The sequence below is a fragment of the Neopelma chrysocephalum genome, unplaced genomic scaffold (genome assembly GCF_003984885.1).
Source record: "Neopelma chrysocephalum unplaced genomic scaffold, ASM398488v2 Primary Assembly neopelma1_78, whole genome shotgun sequence".
Taxonomy (NCBI): domain Eukaryota; kingdom Metazoa; phylum Chordata; class Aves; order Passeriformes; family Pipridae; genus Neopelma; species Neopelma chrysocephalum.
In genome coordinates, this window is record NW_020897739.1 from 2,323,331 (window position 1) to 2,346,639 (window position 23,309).

The window sequence follows — 23,309 nt, forward strand, 5'->3', positions numbered from 1 at the left end:
CTGTGTGGTTTCACATTAAATAATTTTAATGGAGCCTTGTAGCTTAGATACAGGAATACAGTTGCAGACAGCCAAGGGTTCAGTTGCAAGTGTCCAGAATTCCCAGGTAATGCTATTAATATCTACGTTTCTAGGGATGTAATTAACAAAGACAAGTTTGCTGAAAGCTTTTTTTTTGCCTTTTTTCTTTTTTCAAAGAAAGATAAAAAATTTTCCCCAAGTTCTTTTATCTTCAACTTTTTATTTTCAAGTCATGTTATAAATCAGGTGAACATCTTTGGTTTTTTTTTCTACTAGCGTATTTTTTAAAAAGTGGAGGGGGGGAAAAAAAAAATCACATTCCAGTTGTTTCTCCTGACTATTCCTCCAAGCCAGGGGAAAAGCCTGGAGTCTGTACATGTTCAAATGCAGCGCTTTGGATCCATTCCTCTCCCCGAGGCCGTAATCAGCTGTCAGTCTCCCCATGGACATTTTCCATGTGCACTTTGAGGTAGTCATTCCTTGTGAACTTCTTGTGGCACAGCTGGCACTCTGCCATGGGTCGGTTGGGGTTGTGGGTCAGCTTGTGGCGGATCAGCATCTTCTTCAGGCTGAAGGACAGATCACAGACCTGGGGCAGGGAAGGCAAGGCAAAGCCAAACGAAGCGTTAGAACTTGGAGCACACAAAATGCACCTCACGTGACATCACTGAAGGCACAGCCACACATACCTGCAATGCTCAGTAAATGAGTTGGTCTTTGGAAGAATAGCTCCTTCAGAGAGCACCTTAAAGATTATTATTCTTGTTTGCTGGTTTGTGGGTTTTTTTAAACCTATTTTTCTATCTGGGATGGAGAAAAATTATGACAAAACATCACAGGTCTCTGTTAGTTGGATCTCAAATGAAATATTCCCTTCCTGACCTCCAGAAGGACATTTGAGCTTGCTCAGTTACAAGGAGGGAGGAGTGAGAATAAAGAGGCTCTGAAGACTGCAAAAAAGGTTAATAATTATTATAAAGGAAACCTCATTGTTCCAGTGTCTCTCTGCCTGGCCAAGAAAATGGAAGGTATCTAGCAAATGAAGGTGAAATCCTTTTGTTTACTATCTGGTGTGCTGCTTCCCTTCCTCCACTGTACTCCAAGCTGTCCAGTTCATTCTCCATTTGAATAAATGGATAGAGGGAAGAGGGACTCTGCCATACTAAAGCCATCACTTCTTATAAAAATCCCAGTGCTGAAGTTAAAATGGGAAACATGAAAGGTTAAGAACAAGCTCAGCCAAGAAAAGTTAGCATTAAAAGTTAAGGCATCAACTCAACTAAAAACATGCTGTTATTGTCACATTCACCTTCCATGCAAGGATATATTGCATGCATGAATTTCTCAGGAAAAGGAAAAAAAAAACAAGGAAGTATGCTGCTGATTTGATAAATGGAATAGGCAAGACTCATATAATTAAACAAGAATGAACACCCATAGGCTTGCAAACTTTAAAACTCCAGGTTAATTCCAGACAGAAATGCAGGTAAAAAAAAAATCTCAGGGAACCCAGGACAATCCCTCTTCAGAAAAACAAAGCTTTAAATTCATATTGGTGTCAAACTAATGAAAATGCTGAGTGATTCCTGATTCCTTCAGAAACCGAGACAGACAACCAGAGCTGAGTGGATAATTTTGACCTCCAGTACATGTATTTTATGCCAATTAAGGCAAAATCATACAATGACCATAAAAAGGGCAATTGCCAGAGGCAAGTTTTTGTCCCCAAAACATTTCCCCAGACAAGGGCACTGTATGTGCTGTTGCAATGGAACATTTTTGGCTTTATGACATGATATAATAACGAGGACTTTTACACAGCAACTTTAACTGTCCAACTTTTTCTCCCCACTGTATAATCACCTCTTTCAGACCCAAGCAACAGCCATCCTTTTGTTATGTGTCCTTCTGTCCCTTCAAGGCTCTGGCATGTTGTGCTACCTTCCTTCTTCGAAAAGAGTGTGGAATGCACAGGATTATTAAAGACATGGCACATCCTGTGCTGTGCTTATGTATAAAAGTTTTGGGCATTTTTTTAAGAGTTTGCTCTATATATCAATTTTTTAAGCAAGACTGGTATTTTGTAGATTTACAGCCACTCTTGCTAATGTGCACTTGAACTCTAATCAGTCTCTTCAAAAGTTCTGGTCAAGTAGGGAGGATGGAAAAGACTGACATTTGAAAGTAAGTGTAGGGTCAACTGGAGGCAGAGTGCAGGGAAATACTGTACTGGACAGAAACCAGGACAGGCAGCACTTGACCTTGCTGCCCCCAGAAAATCATCTGTTGTCTCTGAGGCAACTAAAGCTCAACTGGCCTTCCAGTAAAAAAACAGGCTGGTCTTGAGAGGACAGAAATGTAATATATTAGGAAAAACTGCATTTTGTACCTTTGTATCTCAGTTATTCTCACTTTCCTACGTTATGTGTATTAGAATTTTCATCTTAAAATGAGAATATTCGATTTCCACTATTATCTGTGGGATGCAAGAGCTTTGACACACCAAGTTCTGTTGACTGGTTAGACACAGCAATAGGCACACAAATAAACTGTAGCACCTTCACCAAACAGGGTGCAAGGATTAGTCTCACACGTAACTCAGTCCTGGATGGTAATGCCTGTTCCCTGTGCCTGAGAGAGTGAGACAGGAAAACACTGCTTTTATTTCTGATTCTGGAAAGAAATCTTTTTAAAGCAAAAACACAGTCTAAAAAAAATTGGGATGTGGTATTCCACAGTTAAGAATCTGGGGAGGCTGTTGCCATAAATTACCACTCGAGTCATTATAAGAAAAATAACATCTACAGCTTTCTTGAGCAGGATAAAAAATTGTAGGTGAGAATAGCTGAGTGTAAAAAGAAAATTCAGTATCAGGTAGCCCACAATAAATGTCTCCCATAGGTACATTTTTCTGTAATTGTCCACTACTGGTTTTCCTGTAACTTCTACTGAAACATCTGGTAACATGCACTGTGCAAGAGAAGGACTAGGACTAGACACAGATTCCAGCTGTTCCTAGAAATACTGTGAGCTGAGAAATTAAATTCTATTTAATTAATGAGGAAAACGGAAGGAAAAGTTGAAGCAGGAAAGTATGTTTTCATGCAGCTCCTACTTTAAATTAAAGAGAGTAAAAAGGAATAAAATAGAACCACTGTATCAAGTCAGTCTGAAAAAAGTACACTGTGAATCCAAGACCAGTGAATCTTGGATCCACAGTGTGGGAAAAACTGCATTTACACTGCAAGCTGGCCAGCAGCTGATAAACAGTACAGCAATCTGAAATTATTGACAATGATGTGGAGTTAGAGAAATCCTCCAGGTACTATCTAGAGCCAGACTGACATTATCCCAAAAGAATACAGCAAATCTCCTCACTTGTAGACATCAGCAAAATATTTTAGCTGAACTTTTCCATGAAATTAATATATTTTATTCTCAATGAAATGACATCAGATTATTCACTAAAAACCAGACAAGTAACAGACCCTTGCAACTCTTCCTGCCAAGCTGTCATTCTAATTTTGCATCTAATTTCAGAAGTTTCTGAGCAAATTTACAACTGCTCAGACTGAGCCATCTAGGACATAACTGAAACCTGGCAGCCCTGTGACAGATTCTTTAAGAGCCAGTATCACAACACAAAGTTCCTATATTAATTCTATACCCTGTTCTGATGCCTTCCCCTAAATCCTTGAGCAACAGCTTACATTTTGGCATTTAACAGTTCTGCAAAACATAATTTCCCACCATTTTCTGCACATGCAGTCTCCCCACTACCTCCCAAAAGCTGAGATGTCGTGTACAAATGGGGTGTGTGAAGGAAAGGTACCTGACAGTGATCTATGGACTGTAACATGATAGGCTCCATTTCAGCACTGCAAGTGTGCACAGCACCCCAGATTGCTCCACTGAATGACAGAAAAATGAGCAGATGTTGAAAATATCAGACCAGGTTTCAGTAGAAACTGGAAATATTTGTGTCATTCACCATCAGAATCATTCAGACTCCATGTAATAAATTAGATGCCTTTTCTTACATAAGCTAATCTCCAACTATTAACCTGTTGTACAAATTTATATGGGAACCCAACCAGCGTGAATTTGTAACTTGTAACATCCAAATTGCATTAATAATGGTGAAAATAACTCTTGTGGGATCCAAACCCATAAAATAAGAGGGTGTGCAATGCTCTTGGCAACCAGAGAGGGTACATAAAATTCTCTGAATGGCCTTTCAATGTCTGGCTAATCAAAGGCCAGATGAAGTGTAACTTTATGCCACAGCCAAGAGGTGCAAGGCCGTGGTCTCCCTGGAATTAGGTCCCTCTGCTGCACTGGAGCCAGGAAGACACAAAGGGACAGCTGGACTCACATCACACTGGAACGGCTTCTCTCCGGTGTGGGTCCTCATGTGCTCGTCCAGGCCCCGCTTCTGACTGAAAGCCTTGTTACACTCCGAGCACTGGTACGGCTTTTCCTGCATGGAATGACAACAGGGAGTGAAAGTGAGTCAACACAGAGCCCGAGTCATTAAAGGGGTGGAATTCCATGCTGGATGGTGCAAGTTTTATATTCTCTCCAAGGGATTACAGTCAGTGAAAACAACAGAAAACGACTTTCAAATGATGAAGTGAAAGCTGGGAAAGCTGGGGCCTGACAGTTTCCACTTCAACACCCACTTAGGAATTAATTATCTGTTCCAATCCTTCAAACACAGCCATTTTGGGAGTCTGCTTTTTGTCACCTGAAAGGTACAGAAACGTAAAATTCCAGTCTACTTTCCTTTATCCTCCACAAATGCTTAAAATTATCCACAAAACTTCAGGTTTGTTAGCAGGTTTCCAAGCAGGGAAAGAGGTGAAGAGAGGAAGAGAAGGTACAAGGAAAGCTCGTGGCAGAGCAAAAGCTTCTTTTGAGAAGTGGTGACAGAAGGTTAATCACATATTCGTTGCAGAATCTCAAAAGAAGTGCAGATAGCAACCAAGCCATCTGTATTTTTATTAGAACTATTGGTTAGCAGCTACTGTAGCACATGATGTTATAAAAGTTGCAATCTCACTGACCTCAAAGAATTAGAGATATCTAAGCAAAACCACTTAGGTAAAGATTTTTTTCTTTAAAGTTCTTCCTGAATTTATATAAAGTGTAATTCCACCTTGATTCCACAAAAGTTAACAAAGAACTGCATGGAAATCAACACCAAAATAAATCAAACATAAAAGTTAGCATTATGGCACTGCACATGGCCTCATTAAAATTTTAATGCTCTAGAGGCACCTTTAGTTTTGAATCAACTATACTTCTTTCATCCTACTTTTTCCTGTGGACTCTAATTCTGTATTCCCGAAGTTCTGAAGAAGGGTATTTTAGGCAAAGTAAACAGTTTTTACTGTATTAAATTGAAAGTGATGACTGAAAAATCAATGGGCAATGAAAATGTTAGATCTATGAATTAAAAAACAACAGGTGGTGAACTCGAAGTCCTTTCAGGAGATAATGTGGGACTCAAGGATTAAGTGAGACAGAACAACTCAGCTCAGGTGTTAAAGCAACAAAAAGTTCTCTGATTAGTGAATCCCTGTCCTCAGTATGTTGGGAACAACCAGGTCTCCGTATATTGCTGAATCCTGCCAGGATTCACCAGCACGAGCCACACACCCAACGCAGTGGACTGTAAATTAGGGCTGTTCTGGGGATATCCCAGTCTCTCTTTAGGGCCACTCTTCCAGAGATCCCAGCAAGGGTGAACACGGGGTTCTTCATTTTGGAGTCCCCTCCCATGAGCTCTCCTAGAAGAGGCAGTGTCATTTCCATGATTCCTCAGTATAAAGGAAAACATAACAAATTACCTTAAAAAAAAAAATCATCATCTAGACCCAAAACTTCATGTCACAGGGAGCTTTGCTAGACTGACTGAAGGCTTCATGGAGCAGGACTGCGTTTCCAAAGGAATTGTATGAATAAGTCATATGAAAAGCAGGTTTGTGCAACAACCCCTTAATTGGTTCTGCATTGTGGTTAACACAAACCACATTTCTGTGAGTTCTCCAAAAACAGCCTTTCTCTGGGTAGGTTGTTGCACAGAAAGTGCAAAGCAGAGTATACGACGTGTACATCTTAAACACCTCTGGAAACACTCACTCCTGCAAACTGCACCGGGTGGACTCGCTCCCTTCTATCACCTGGTTCTTCAGGTACCTCAGGAGTTGACTGGATTATGAGTGGCTCACCCCTTTCAGAGGGAAAGGGACTGCAGGATTCCATTCTGGAGAAGGAGCCATTATACACTCTGGGCAGCTGAAGCCACGAACCCGGGCTGGCTATCTTCCCCCAGGTTGTTTGGCTATTTGTATTATGCTCTGTGGCAAAAAAGGGTGTATCCAACCATCCCCTTGGCATTTGTATTCCAACTCCCATATGTAGTGCACGAAGCACATCCAGAGCTTTGATCTAATTTTAGATCCCTTACATCTGTATATTCCAGTGAGTTCAGCAGATATGATTGCGATTCCCAGCAGCCTCCTCTCCCCAAAGCAAAGCTGCCCTCCACTCACATCTGTGCCTGTCTCAGTAATATCAGCAGTGCTGCTCAGAGCAAAACTTGGCCCTGTGTTTATCTCCAGAGAAAAAAGTCTTTTTTTGTTGTTGGTTTCAAAGAAGACATCATTCTCACAGACTAAAAACAAAACATTGTGCCTTTTCCTTTTCTCTCTCCTCCTTCTCCCCCCTCGGTATCGAATTCCCATTGCACAATACTTGGAGAAAGCAACGAGTGTAACATGGAAAAGATGATGTTTGCTTGCCATAACCACCACTGCTCTAAACGTGAACAGAAAACAAAAAAGAGATAAAAGCCACACCAACAGGTCTGAAAAAGTTAATGCCACCTCAGAAGGACAAGAGGGATCAGAAATGAGATTAGAAGGAAGCTGGACACATTTAAAACACGAAGCAAAGGGAAAAACCTGCTAACTGTCAACAAAACAGGAGCTCATTGGGAAGATCATCCAAGTCTGACTTCAGAGGAGTCAGCAACTGCTACAACTATAAATCTGCCCTCTGCTGAAAAAGCGTCTGCCAGGCTATGACTGTGGTGGCAGCAAAGCCAAAGGATTACATGTGTTTTCTTTTATTGATGATACAAACGAGGAAGGGAGCGGGGAGAACGAGAGAGACAGGATGGAGCTGATACTGCAGTGATTTAATATCACAGTTTTAAGCATGCCAGGTATAAATAGAAGCAGGTAAGTCAGGATTTACAACCTTCCTGCCTCTAAACGAGGAAAGGCCAAGCAGAGCCCAAATGGTATTCTGGAAGGTGCTTTGCAGTAAGACTGGTACGTAACTTAAAAGCTCCCATCTCTGATGATTTTCACTTCACTATGTTAAAACGGAGAGGAAATCAACATTTTAACAACTCTGACAAATAAAATAGTGCCTGCAATACACACCCATCTGTCTGTGCGTGGCTGAATCACAAATCACACCTTGATTTGCCATTTGCACCACCCTCAATGGCTCCATAGAACACGTGCCCAGAGCATCCTGCAACCAGGGCACATGGAAACATTGAAATGCAGAATATCTGAACTGCTCTGTAGTTGACTGGATCTCCCTTAAGAAATGTAAGTACATTATGTGTATCAGCTTAGCACTAGTGAGTGTGGTTGTTCCTGGAAACCTGGTAAAATGCCTTAGGCAGGTAAAACATGAATGACTTTGGGAGGAGTGTCTCCAACTTACTTTTCCAATCTGAATTTAGAACTGTTACATGAGCTCAACAGCAGTGGCAAGACAAATATAATCTGGACACTATTATATTCAAATAAATCTTGGCTCAAGGTTCGAATAAAGGAGAGTTAAAAACAGTTCTAGCAACTCTTTCAAAGAACAATTTAAAACCGAGCTGAAGTTACACTCAAGAAACCTTACTCTTTACGTTTTGGTTAAGCTAATTTATTACAGTGATTTCAGATTTATACCACTCAGAAAGTGAACTGGACTACCAAAATGTTACTCAATAATCCCTTTTAATTGACATACAAAGCACACTGAAAATCCCACTGCTATCTTGGATCTAATTTCTCTCAAGCTAGTATTTTTATATTCTACTGAATTCAGCAGAAAAAAAGGAAAAGCCTATCGGATCTTATATTATTTGTAAACATTTACACTTGTGACATGAATGTGAGAAGACGTTGCCAGACATGAATAATGATGATGTTACAGGACACACACAAAAAAAAATTAAAATAATATTTTCTTTTCATTATTCTAAAACAAAGCTTTCCTTTGCTCTCAGAAAGCCTGCTCATGAGATGTAGATACAGTAACACTGTCCTGCTTTCAAACTGCTTTTTATGTGGACTTTGAAAATACCTGTATTACTCTTAATGGACATTATTTGCTGCTACGTGTATTTGCATTATCACTTGAACAGAGGGTTAAAAGAATTGTTCAAAAAACCCAAAAAATCAGCAAAAATGGAAAAATGTGGCCTAGAATGAACAAACAAGACCAGACAGATAACATTAAAATAAACTAGTCAGGTCTGTGGCTACCAAAAGCTAATTTCTCTAGCAGAAACCTGGAATTCCAACAGCTTTGCCAACCTGAAAATGCAGGAAATCTGCTTACAAATGGGGAGGACAGTGACAAACTTCTTCAGAAAACATTATCTAAAGGGTACCTCAGGCACTGAGAACACGACACTACCAGCAGGGAGCCATGCTAAGTTTAAGTCAGCTGTGTATTTCACATAAACCCCTTGCTTTGTGTGTTTTAACCTTTTTCCTAATCCCAATAACAATTTGCTCTAATTATTGCTAATTATTAATGTCGATGTGTCCCTCAGGACCTCTTTGACCACTGGTACACAGAATGTATCAAAACATGGTGGCCAGAGCAAGTACCACCCTGCCAAAAAACCCACCTGAAGGCAAACTGAAGGAACAATTTAAGGGCTGCACCAGCCTGAAAAGCAACATCTAAGGGGTTTGGAAACACGAGGCAGCCTAACACAGGGCTCATGATGCATAAAGTACCAGTTTCCATCTCAACTGAAGGGCTGGGAATTGAGGTATAACGCAGTAAGACCAAAAAGTGCCACAGAAACACGGATGGTTTATGGAGCTGATGTTTAGTTACGTTTCAGTCCTAAAAAAACCCCAGACCTAAGGTGATTAACATCAGGAAAAAGCCACCACTGGTGCTTTCTGTGAGGTCATCACCGCTAGCAACACGTTCCCTGGTGAGACGAGAGGAAAAGTCACTTAAGATCACAGATGGTGCAAGTTAATGGAGGCCAGTTTTGTATCTGGGTGTGAAAAATGTGCAAGAAATAACAAGAGGCTCTCTTAGTAATTGGAAGGTTTGGGGAGTTACAGCAGAGACAGCAGAGACAGAGACCTTCTTAAACCACCAGACTTGCACTGAATTCCTAAAGTAACACTGGCACAGGAAGACAAAGGTTGATGAGAATTTACAACTCTACAGAAGTGGTAGGGATTTCAATCTTATAATGATTAGAACTCAATTAAAAAAAAAAAATCACTTTACAACTACACATTTCCTCAGTTGAGAAGTAAAATCCTTTAAAAAAACCATTTCCAATAAATCCAATTCCAATTTCAACTTCCCTGTTGAAACAACTGTGAAAGAATTTTGGCAGATTTCAACAAAAAGTGACTTTTATTAGAAGTGACTAATGATTTTGTTAGAACAGGTTTCAATTAATTCAGTATTAGGGGTATTGAAAAAAACACGTTTTTTTGCAATAAAATTTATAATGAAAACAAAAACTTGCATCTTCACTGAAATTCCTGACAGAAAAAAAGTATGTTTCATAAAAAGCTCCAGTATATGCAATTAGTTGGACTTTACCAAATCATTAACTTCCCATTTTCCAAGGTAGTTCTGCCTATTTGCTACCTATAATCCGAAAAGTTTTTGTTTCTTTGGGTTTTTTTAAACTTCCAAGGTCATTTCTGTTTCTAAAAGATTTAGTGAAGGAGGCTTTATTTAATCAGCCCCGATGAAAATTCAATAGATGTTCATTTGCTCCTGGAAAAAGAGCAGTATCAATATAGAAAAAGTACATTTTCACTTTACGAGAAAGGGATGATCATCAGTCACCATTCCATAAAAAAGTGTGAAAATATAGGTGCAGTGGGATTCAAGCCTTCTACACTATGTGTACAAACACAGATTCCACAGGCAAGGAAACCACAGCCCTGGCAAAGTCATCATCCTCAAACAGATGTTTGGGAACTCACTCATATCTCACCAATAGGGAAATACAGATAAAATCCAATACGGAAAAAAAAAATTCAAAATTCAATCAACACTTCATATGATTTCATTCCACGCTGTCATGTGCACAGAAGACTGTATTTAGTACCCAAAGTCCTTTTTTTTTTTTTGACAATAGCACTGTATGCTGCTTTTAGAACACATGACCCTTTTGCAAACTTTAAGCCCAAATATTCCCTGGGAAACACAGAACAAGTGAAATTATGTCATGATTGTCAATATTGTCCTGGTATTATTTTGTATTTAGTATTATTTTAATATTCTTCTGGGTTAAAGAAGAAAAGAGGGGGCAGTGTTAAGTTCCTTATATATATATATATGCACACATACATATACATTTATGTATATATGTACATGTATATGTAAACATATACACTGGCCAAGCATCAAGTAAAGTTAGTTGCAGAGTTACAAAAATATGCTTATCACTTAATTTTCTATGACTTGCAGTATAATCTCTGAACATTAGGTGCTTTTAAAAAACTTAATTTAATAGATGTTTTAAAATAGTAGGCACTTGTGCATGAAAAAAAAAGGGACCTATAGATATACTGAAATGTCTGTAGTTTTCAAATTACCTCAAAAGTGTGCAATTTGAGCATTACAGGCAGCCTTCCACCCACCAAAAGTCAGATTTTCAAACAAGCTATACAAGTTACATATATCTGTTACATGGAAACATGGAATATGCAAATCAAGTGATGAAAAGCCATTTGCTGGTCGCTTCCATTCTTGCTGTTTTCCATCACTGAAACAAACTGTAATGAACCCACCATTTCCAGAAGTAATTAAAACACCAACTTGACGTGACAATAACCCTGGGCACTTATCAATGACCAGATTTCCAGACATCAGCAATTCTACTGCAGCCACATAGTGTAATTTTTGCACATGTTTAAGCTCAAGCTCTGTAATGCCATGTCAGGCACTGACTAAAGCCTTTGGAAGGAGCTGAACTGCACTGCCCTGGGAAGGTTGGAGTCCGCATGTGCTTCCTCCAAGCTGCTATGGGTCTGTAAATTCATTTCACCAACAACTTCAAGGAGTTCCTCATTTACGTTTTCCTAGGCTGTTATATTTCTCCTTAAGGGAAAAAAAAAAAAAAACCCAAACTATCAAACCATAAACCAAACACATCTACTTTCATAGAAACAAATCAGCACTCAGGTGACATTTTAATATTAGGGGTTGGTGTTTTCTCCCCTTCCATGCTCAGTGGGGTTTTGGTTTTCCTTCTCTGTTGACTCCAGAGTTGGAGCTGACACCTGTGACCACCCAAGTTGTGCTCAGTTTAACAGCTGCCAGACCTTAATCAACTTTCTACAATGATTTTTCCAGCAGCCTTCCCTGATCCACAGCATCAGGTTTGGCATTTAATCCCACTGGTAAAACACATCTAGATTTAATCTCTACAATGACATGTTCCTTGTTCAGTGTCATACCATTACTTTTAAGCTACTTCACAGTTTTTCTGGCCGAAAGACCAGACATTTTTTTTTTAAGATATTTATGAGAAGGGTGCCATGATTGTGTTTATTTTTACATTGTAGGCTCAGCTGATACAAAAATACCTTCTGGATTTATCTGTCCAGCTCTACTTAAATATTAAATAAGGTGTTGTAGTGTGAAGAAGAGGGAAAGTTGGAACGTGCAGGATTATAGCAACAGGCCTCAATTTTAAAAATTACTAGTAACGTTCATGTTATTGGTATTGATTCTTGTTACCTCAAAGTACAAAAATATTTACATGGGGATAAACGAATGAATGAGCCTCACTGTGACGTTTTGGAACAGGAGCAGCACGACCACAAAGAATCAAAACCTCAAACCAAAGTTGTGCCTGCATATTTTAATTCTAGAGCATAACTGTGAAGATGACCAGGAGTCTGCCTAGCACACACGTACACACAAATAGGAAAACTGAAATGTGGCCTTTCAGCTCTAGATGATCAAGACATGGCAAGTATATGGCAACATATCACATTTGGTTTGGGGGGTTGTTGTTTTTACTCAAACTGTGTGACAAATCAGGAAAAAATGAAATCTGGCACTGTTTCAGAGCTTGTTTACCACTCCTCCCACACACAGCCACGTAGAACTTAGATGGTCATGAAACTTTTCCTAGTGCAAACACAGTAATGGGGGACAGCAGCAACAGAAAAGAATTTATAGCACTTCTTAAAGTGATTTAACAGCTGGAAAAAAGGAGAAACAAGTAACAACATGGGACTAGCCTGCTCCCAATGAACCAGCAGGAAGCACTGCACAAACTACAGATTACTTCTATAGGTTGGGGTGAACCAGCTAAAACTGTATCTAGGACCTCTAGTCCTATTTTACAGAGACAGTAAGAATCAAAGCACTAGATGTTGAAGTTTCAATAACAGTGAAGCATTTACAGGACTGTTTACTCAGTCAACAAAATTAATTTATGTCTATAAATAACCACAGCTTAAAGGAAGAGGTTTCTATTATTTCACCATGAAAGAAATCAAACACAGAAAAAACCAAAAGGTCAGTAAGGGAGTCATAATTAGAATTTATAAGTTAATGACTTGAGTCTTTGCCTCTTATTTTGATAAGTATAAAATATCTTGGTTGGCATGGGCTAATCCCTACACAAACAGTCATTAATTGCTTTTCACCAGCCATGATTCACAGACAGCCCTCCAGTAACCATAAAAAGTAAGCTGCACTTCCCCTGGTGTGGGACTTACCCTCGTGTGGGTGCGGATGTGCATCTTGAGGCCATCGTTCTTGCTGAAGGCTTTGTCACAGTAAGGACACTGGTAGGGACGCTCACCTGGGAATGGGAAAAGCAGCAGAGCCCATAAATATGGCCTCAGTAGGGGAAGGCCTTGCAGCACAGCTGTTTGTCAAATAAAGTGCTTTTTGCTGGCCTTATCTTCACGCTCCGTTCAAACAACTACAGATCTAAGCGTTAGAAAAGTTACAAATAAAGGTCCACCCGAGCAGGATGCAGTGCTGGGTCAAAAATATTCCTCTCTGCTGGTTGATTTTGTACTAGCAAGGTATGAATACACACAGCCAGCCTTGGGGAAAAGAAGAAAACAAAAAAGAAAACACCTAATGCCCTTGCTCAAACCACATTCTCCAGTGATTTACACATGGTCACTTTTATGGTTAGGCATTAACTGCTCCCAAATATTTCTTCTATTTCACATCTGGTCGTTATTAAAGGCCTCTGGTGTCAGAATCCCAATGAAATAGAAAATCTACTCTTTTTTAATGTTGCTTCTGAGCTGTGTTAGAAGCTAGTTAATCAAAAGTTTCTGCAATTTTTGTGTGGCAATTTATGACTGAAATGGAAGCAGAACAATCTCAGCATGTCCCTTGCAGCCTCCTGTATCTTAAAGATATCTGTTTAATGCTCCATTAAACTGGTGTCATTTGGCATTGATTTTCCCAAACTCACATTAGTGTAATGTGGATACTGAGCTGTTCAGAAACAAACAGTAAAGAGTTTCTGAGCTGCATAATTTGGAAGAAATGCATTTGAACTTTTAACTCTTCAGGCAACGGTCTGGACTCCGAGTCCTCTTCCTGTATACAACACTTTAAAAAGCAAAGACCAGGTTGTTTCCATTACAAAACACAGTTCAAAAAATTAAGACAATAGCTAGTTTTCTGTTAACAAAACGAATTTCTTCTACACAACCACAATGCTGAAGGTGTAACAAACCTTTATTGGAAAACCCAAGTTAAGCAAAGCCTATTCTGCTAAGTGAATGAATTGTTTTCCATTCACGGAGGAATTTCTGCATCTATAGGAAGATTTAACATAGTCCAAATGTCAAACACTTACTAACACTCATACTCAATCCTGGAAAATAGGCAACCACGATTAACTACATTTTACAATTAAAAAAGCTTCTTTTCTGTCCTTTATTACTGTTTAGGTACCCCTGTGAATGACAGTAGCACAATATCGTGCACTTGTGAAACACAAATATTTTCCTCTTTTGGGTTCTGCCATCTCTCAGAAAGCACCACTCTGCGAACTTGGTTGGTTTTTTTTTTTAAGGATGATGACAACAATCACTGTGCTATAGCTGTGTTCTCGTTGAGCAGTTTGATATATGATACTCTCTCTCCTGACCCTCAGTGCCTTTAATCCATGCCTCCGAAATTCAAACACTCCAACAGTTGTCAGTACTCAAATATTTAATTAATTCAGCTGACGTTTTTATGTTTTAGGGCTTTTGAATGCACAAGTTCAAGCTTTCAGCAGTTTGTAAGCAGATGAGCGCTGACAGGTAGGAGTTGTACCCTCCTCCCTCTCTCCCCCACCCAGGAGTTTCTTTTAAGAGAAAAACTTTTGCTTTCAAAGGATGGGTTTGAGTTTGTCTGGTTTGCATTAACAGTGTCCTTCTGACACCAACCATGGAGACCATGGGACTTGGTGAGAAGGCATTAAGAGCTTGCAGGAGATGCCAGCAGAGGGCCACAATAAGACTCCACATCAGCATGTTACACCTGAAAAAGTCAGACTTTGAGCAGCTGTTATGTACTGCCCATTTCCAAACATCTTCACTGCTCCAAAAAAATCAAGTTTATTATGTAACCCCAGCCCTGACTTGATACTGATGCTTGGTGACATCTTGTTTTTTCTCAATTATATAAACAATTTCTCATGCACTTGTGTCATTAATAATGACCAGTAAAACTACCTAAAAGACCACCCCAAGTAATTTTACTGTGGCTCTTCTTTTTTTGTTATTTTCTTTCACTCATCTTTGTAGCCTCAGTGCTTTAAATGTATACAAGTGTCCTTGAGCTTCCACAAGCAACTGTGAAATGTGGAACTTCAACAGAGCTTAGAATTGTCACTAAGAAGAACTGGAGGACAAGTGTGATGTGCTAAAAGCCCCTGGGAAGGTGACATTATCCATCAGTGCTTTCACCCTCCTCTACAATCAGGCAAAGGCCAGCAAAACCCAATTATAAGCGTAGGAATATTAAACTTCAAGTCAACTCATGCACAATAAATACTTGGGAGATTTCCAGATGCAAAACTTCTCTGACCAGGAAAGGAATGGATCTCTAACGAGGAGATTGAAAGTGAGAATAACTTAGATGAGCAAAGGAAATATTCTTTCAAGTCATGTATCTCTATTTCTCTTGCCCTCACAAGAAGGGGTTACTAAGAAGCAAAGAAAGTGATTTCCCCTATGATGAACTACAATTTCTCCTTGGCTTTACCATTAGAAGTATGTTTATGAGGTATGGGGTCAATGTGTGGGAACACCACACTAAGAGGGGATGTGCCTTAGGTAAAGTTGATGCCAATTAATAATTATGCCATTTGCATTCTGCATTTTTATGTAAACATATCTTAATACATAAATATATATAGAATATTTTTGATCTTTGGAGGGTTGTTTAAATCTGACTTCTACACCAGGATATGAATAATACGGTGGGGAAATCTTTTAACTTGTAAATACACTACCCAGCCTTAATCCTAACTTCACATTTGGAAATTATCTGAAAAAAAGCTCTGCCCTCCTTTGTGTTGTTTGCAACTCTGCCATTAACCCACGCTCAAGACTACAATTTGCACTTTTCATAACACATCCCACCAGGCTTTTCCCTCCAGTCCAGTGTGAGAATCCAGTAGGCACAGGGAACACATCTCCATCTGCCAGCCTGGCCAGTCATCAAGCCCAGAAGTAACGTTGTGGGTGCAACACTAACTAAGAACAATTGCTATCATTAAAATAGCAAAGCACCCGAGCAAGTCAAATGTAACAAATGTCATGTTTCCCCTGGAGTTACAGCTGACTGGCATGTCCCTGCTGTCCCAGAACAAACTGCTCAACACATTGATGGCACTTCTGTACAAACAGCCCCAAATAAATAATCCTGGGATAAATTGCAGCAGATTTAACATAATTCAAAGTCTAGACATTCTACTGCCAGATTTCATATGAACAAAAAACCGCAGCTTTTAACGTAATAAAAATACATTTAACCTTAATACAAGGATTATGAAAAACAATTCCATGATTGAAAAACATATGGGATTTTGATTTGAAACCATGTCATGAGAGAATCGATACCTTTTTTCCCCTCAAGTGTGTACATCTCTGGCTTGAGATCATAATACCTACTGGACCTTAATGTAGCAGAAGAAGTTAAACACCAGGTTCCTCCATTCCAGTTTGAAATCAGGATGGACAAATTCCCATGATACATTTGCAATCAAAGGTGCTGTTTGATCTCCCAAACTCAGATATCCCAGGAGCAAAACAATTAAGAAACAAAGCTAAATACACATTAGTTTTTTAAGATTTCAAGATTTCAGTGGCTACAGCTTGACATTTAATAAAGATTCTGAGGCACAATAATTCAAGTCAGTCACATGTGTAGCTATTTGCACACTGTGTTTGGCATTTCCTGTAGTCAGTTGAGCCACAAAAAAAAAAATAAAACAAACTGATTATAAAGTCAGATGTCTTTATTAGAACTGAACTGCTGTATTAAGGAATGAAGAATTTGAATTATGCAGCAAAATTATCAGGGTGGGGAGTTTTTATATATTTTTTAATATGTCTCTGCTTGGTCATTTGGGGTATTCAGCACCACTGGTCTAAGTCAACACTCATGAAAATCACAAAAAGCCCTATTACAGACTGCCCTGAACATCAGATACTGTGTAGTGAATGCAACTTCAAAGGACCTGTTTTCTTTGGTTTTCTTAAAGAAATAAGCAAATACAATCGGTCCTTCCAACTCTTCCACAGACCATCTACCATTTATATTTACTAAATACAGCTCCTTTTCCACCTTCTAAATATAGCTCCTTTTTAGATGCTGAACTACTTATTATAAGGATTAGAAGATTAGTTTGTGTCTGAGACCCCTGGTGGCCTAGTGGTTAGCGTGCAGGACTTTCACTGCTGTGACCACGGGTTCAAATCCCGGTCTCCTGGCCTGATGGAGGTCGTTAGCCCTGTGTGGCCATCCATCTATGAGAAGGACACTCTAAACAAACCTACGTCCTGAGGACCTCACTGCCATTGTCCAAGCTCGCTTGGCCCCGGCAGATGAACCTTAGGATTAAAGGGTGGGCTCAGTTCAGCGCAGGCTGTGTCTCACCTAAAAAATCCATTGCGCAGGCTGGAAAGGTAAAAGACCTTTCCCCAAATCTTCGTTCGCGAAGATGGGCCATTATTAATCCTTTCTAAAGCCCCAACTTCAGACTGGGGCAGGGGAGGGGGGAAGAAGGGAGACTCCAGCATCTCCTAACTGCAGTGGGAAGGCAGCAGTTCACCTGGGGAGGAATTGGGAGGCAAGGGGGCCATCTGGATCACACACGCAACACTCCAGGCCAGATGATCCACAGGGCAGCCCAGAATGGGAATTGCAAGAAGGCTCTTTTAGTCAGAGATAAGCTGGGGTGATGACAGCATTCAACAGCACGTGAGGATGGGCAAAAGGTGAACGGATGTAACAAAACTGTAATCTGGGACATGTGCTTGGGAACTCTGGCTGCTCATACAGAGCACCTGACAGCTTCACACATTTACCCTCAGCTGCCAGGGCAGCTTTTTCTGCTGAAAAGAACTTCATTAGGAATCAAAATTAGGTTAAACAGGAACTCAAGGAACCAAGGGAATTCAAGAGAACTTTAAAATTAGAAAATGCCAGAAAAACAATACTGAACGCAGAGTAAATATTCACGCTTCAAGAGTATATTCAGTAAATCCCACCACTTTGGTGTTGTACAACCACTAAACACCCAAAATTTAGCCCTTTAGAAGGTACAGAAGTGCCTACACAGATTAGCTTTCCCCTGCCAAGAGCATCACAACTTTGTGATTTGAAAGATAAAATACTTGAGGACATCAGCTGAGACAAGACCCAGAAACACCAAAGGCACAGGTAATTTTATTCTAATAGTGAGCCAGAGAAAGTCATTGACTGCTCTGAGTCCTGTTCTCTGAGAAACAGAGCTCAGGTTGGGGTCAGTTACAGACATTTCTTACTCCATTTTAACCAACAGTCAAATTTGGCAGATTAGCTGTGCTTTAATCCTTGAGGTATGGAAGTGGTATTTTCACAGCTGAGAAGGTCTGGTTTCTGCAAAGTTCTGGGTTTATTCAAAGCATTCAGATTACCTCTAGTTAAGACCAATAAATAAAATGGTTGTCACATCTAGGCCATCAAAATTATCGTGATATAACTGAGATATTGGCTATTTGTAACTAAATAAATCATAAAGTCTAAGTAAAAAACTCCTACAAAACAAGAAGACTGACTCCCTGCAGTAAAGCATGAACTACCATTATTACTTACTTACAGACTCTCATCAGTTCTACAGTGATATTAAGATTTTTGTAACAAATAAAACCCCCACAAGCTTACTTTAAATAATAAACCAGTTTCATTCTTTGCATCTGTCAGTGGAATTAAGCAATTTGGTTTCCCTACAGATGGAGAACTAACATCTATGACTTCAGTGAACCCAATGGTCAAGGAAGTCTTTAAAATCCCATGCATTAATCAATCAGTAATTCATCTGATCTAAAGATGTTGCTAATATTCAAACAATCTACCCCTTAAAGGAGCATTTCTTCATTCATGGCCACAGATAACAAGCAGCTGACAGCTGCATGAAACTTTACAGGTATTTTGAAAGATTTAACTGTTGTCTAGAGATAAACAGGACAATGATGTATAAACTGAAAGGTTTAGAAATGCAGAATCCTTACCTTTGAGGCCTTCTGCAAGCTCCTTTTTAAATTGGGTAGATAAAAGAGAGACCATTTATAAGTTATTGAATAGCAACAACCTATCTGCAGACATTTGCAAGCTGTTCACTGACTAGATACAGATACATTCTTTCACATACTTCACTATGATATGGGAGGAAGTTCCTTCAAGCTTCCCTTTTATCTTTTTTTCCATTAAAGAAAATATAAATTATTGATAAGGTAATTTGCCAGAAGATCTGCTGGAATGAGGATCCTGCCTGTACATTATTATGTACCTGAACAAACAGTTGCTTGTTCAGCTATTAAACTTTTGGTGACACATTTTACACGGTAATAAATGAAATTTATACTGTACTTGAACTCATTACTTCCTTCAACTACTCTGAAGACTACTGTGGTTAGAGATGATTGAACTATGTAAATAATCAAAGATTTTTAGTATGACTCCGCAATTAATATTTTGGCTTTTGTTTTAATGACTTGAACTGCGACAGCAAAAGCAAAAGAAGGTTATGTTTTAACCTATACTTGCATGTATAAGCATTTTCTGAAAGACATTTATGGTCATTAGTTGTCCCTCACCAGTGTCTATGTAACAGCAGGCAAAAGACAGCATGGAAAGGATGGAATTACAGTCAGAACCCATAATGCTTTTAACTCTAAAATAAATTTAGCTGCAAATCTGAAGTACTTCACAACAACTATCACTGTTGCACAACTTGATGTGCTACATTGCAAGGAGGAAAGGGAGTAGGACACAACTAATTAGGAAAGCAACAATGTTTTTATCAGGCAGATAAAAAGTGTGTATACACAGATCACCCAGGCACACACAAATACACACAGGCAGGACAGCAGTTAACAGATTCAAAAAGGTACCTGTAAGGCAACTGGGAAGCTGCACAAACCACAGCCAGTCACTGAAAGTTGCTCAAAACTTTAGGGAAGCAATTAACCTCCTGGCCCCCAGTTTTCAAGCCCCAGGAGCAGAGCACAGAATTTCTTTTACAATTTATGAACAAGCCAAGGAATTTATATCACAGTCAAAGGATTCTTTTGCTGAATTAACCCCAGCTCCCTCTGACCCTAAGAAGTCATAAAGCAACAGGATGGAGGAGAGGGAGAATGCGCTCTAGTGTTCCAGCTGACCCGCCGAGCACTGGCTCCGCCGTGCCAGGGCTGGAAGGCAGATGATGGATTGCACCAGGCTCCGAGGCAAACCTCAGCCCCTTCCCTCTGCCCCTCAGCCCCTTCCCTCTGCCCACGCACACGTGGGCACTCACCCCAACCAGCTCAGCCTCTGCAAAAGGCCAAGTGCTCTTAGGGCTCATTTACAGAGCCTTACTCTAAGATAAAAGAGGGATGAAAACTGCTTAGAGAGGAAGCACGCACAGGTCTGTGAGGAAAAATAGTTAAGAACACACCCTGTGTATTAAATAAAAGATGAAACCCCACTGAGCTTCTTTTTTTGTATATGGATTATTAAATATCAAAATACAATTCATCATGGATTATTAAACATCAAAAATACAATTCCAAAGCAGAACCAGGAGGGCACTCAAGAACCTCAACTTTTGTAAAGAACAACTTTAGAATACAAAAAGGACAACAACTGGTGCACAACTCTCTTTAAAACAACTCTACCTGGCTTTATTTTGTAAACAGAGAACAAAGCGTCTTTGCTTATAAAACCAAGCTAATTGTTCTTAGCTAATAAAACCAAGTCTAGTTGACCACATGCCCAGAAAATGGGATAATGCAAAGGTCTGTACCTGGACCTCAAAACTCCTCATGTGTAATGACTCAGACCAGAAGGTCTTGGCAATATTTACACTGATGCTGTACTGCTTAGTTGCACCAAAAGCCCAGCCCCAGCTCAAGGCTTAATTCACAAAGATGAATCATCTCTTGAAAACAGTGGCTGGTTGTTTCACTTCTAGCCCAGAATGAAAAGTGATACTTTGAAGTCTGACCAAAATAAAAAAAGAGGGCACAGTTTTGAAAAGATGAATTTAAACCCACAGAATTTAACAGATACCAAGAACATGAAGTATTCATCACTGCAACGTCCAGAAACCAAACATTCATCTCTGAATAAAGTTTGTGACGAACTGAAAATTTCTTATTGTTCAGAACTTCCCTGAAAAATTGTCAAGGATTTTCATAATGCAGGGAACTTTATTGCTAAGGGCCAACAAATGAGTGCTCAACTTTTTTTTTTTGTTTTGCCCTGTTTTGTTTTGTTTGTTTTTTGTTTTGTTTTGCAGATGACAAGGATTTCCTTCATCAGCTGTCCTTACTTCCCTTGGAAATGATGCACCTCAAAGCTATGTTTCCTCAGGCTCGCTGAACACTGGACAACAATTCCCTCTTATGATTACCCTGCATGTATTATGACCATGAACAACATGGTTGAAGTCTTCAGGCACAGCATAAAGCAAAACCATCTCTCCAGAACTACATGAATCCAATCATAGCATTTTCTCACTCAACTTTACATAAGGCATTTTGCCATGTAACTTGAAAATAATTGTTTTAAGCCAGAAGTCTCAACTTAGCAGCAACTCCCTACATCTTTTCCCAGGATAATCAAGCCATGGTCAGGAACCGTTAACAGAATGACATCAAAAACAACCATGAAAATCTGTTTCAGTTGATTCTCCCAGTGAAGGATGGGAACCACAAAATTCTCCACCAAAAATGGGATTGACATCATAATAGCAGCTAGACTGGAAGTGGAAAGGATCAGAGTACAAAATACCATAGTTTACTGTTTCTCCTATAATAGTGGCTACAAATTTTGCACAGCTCTGTAGGCAAGGTTAGAGATCTCTGGTGTGTGGTTTCATGAAATTCACCTCAGCCTAAACCCTAAATTTAGGAAAGCCTGCTTGAGAGAGCCTAAATGTAACTGGCAGCAGCACATGTGTGAAAAGCATCTCTACTCAGGCAGCTATAAAGCATTCTCCCAAGAGCTCTCTGCACTGTCAACTTAAAAAACTAAGGCCCTTCTACTCTGTGCAAACTGATGGGTAACACTGACAGTACACAGAAAACACAGCAAACCAAATCTGCTCATGCAGAGTGACTGGAATGTCACAGGAAGGCTGTTTGTTAACTGATGCTCTGACTGCCAAGGGCAAATCTACACCATCTTATGTTGGAGACAAATTATCCCAAAGAAACCCTTTTTGGTTGCCTGAAGCCATTTATTCAGATAAAAGCTCACAAAATGAAACCTGACAACAGGCTTTACACATTAAGCATGTGAAGTGTCTGAAAAAGATGCTGTGTTAGGGCTACCTGTAAACTTGCATTTCTGTTTGCAGATAGGTACTTTGTTATAGATCTAGAAAGCATTCTCTGTTCACTGTAATAAATAAATACCTGTATGGCTCCGAATATGAACTCTCAGTGTTCCATTGCTTGCAAACTTCTGTCCACAATATGGGCAAATCTTCTCTTTTTCTCCTGTGTGAGTCTGTGTGGGGTGGGGAGAGACAAGAATGACTATTCAGCATGGATTTAAAAGATGTGAAATATGGCATATTTTAACTGTATTGACATTATCTCCATTATATATTTTATACCATCACATCAGGCAGAGATTCTAAGGAATTAGCTACACGTGTTCTTTCTGTTTTTTTCTAAAATTTCTAAACAAATTTTATTATTAATGGCAAAATAAACTGCCTTTTCAGTTCCTAAGTTCCTAAATAGTTACTATTTCCTAAATAGTTACTATTATTACTATTAAAAACGTGTATTTTCATGCTGCAAGAGTAAGACACCTGTTTTTCAGCAAGATATCTGTGATAGTGGTTTCTAAACCAGCAAACAATGGCTTGGTTATCAGATAAATTTAATATACATAAAGGGGTCTATTTTTAAAAGCTTATAATTTCACAGAATTTTATTACATTATGAAATGTAGTGAAAATAGTTTCCCCAACCCAGTATAACTTTTCCTGTGGCGAACTCGAACTGGAGCTTTCAAAGGTCTCTCACTAGATCATACACTGAGCTTGTCTTTTGAAATCAAGCTTTTAGGGCTAGAGGGCCTTGCTGATATAAGAAGAATTGTTTCAAAATGGAAAAAAAATAATCACAAACTCTCCCATCCAACCTGTGTGGTCAACAGCAAGAACACCTTGAAATGAATTACATACAAGGACCTCAGCATTTTTCACAATGTATTTTCCACACCCCATTCTGAAGATTTTTCTCTGCCTG

General features: G+C 39.4%; 1 protein-coding gene across 4 annotated transcripts in view; it reads right to left on the minus strand.

The window, feature by feature from the left end:
• The window catches only part of PRDM5 (PR/SET domain 5), a 57,593-nt gene that overhangs the window by 1,175 nt on the left and 33,109 nt on the right, over positions 1-23,309 (minus strand). For 3 of the 4 annotated variants that reach the window (XM_027689933.1, XM_027689932.1, XM_027689935.1), the window contains exons 13-16: positions 22,464-22,557; positions 13,053-13,138; positions 4,397-4,501; positions 9-610 (exon numbers count right to left, since the gene is read on the minus strand). In XM_027689933.1, coding sequence (XP_027545734.1) covers positions 446-610; positions 4,397-4,501; positions 13,053-13,138; positions 22,464-22,557 — 450 coding nt within the window. In that variant the 3' untranslated portion in view covers positions 9-445. Of the gene's footprint in view, positions 1-8; positions 611-4,396; positions 4,502-13,052; positions 13,139-22,463; positions 22,558-23,309 lie in introns of those variants that run through there. The other variant, XM_027689934.1, reaches the window with a different exon arrangement.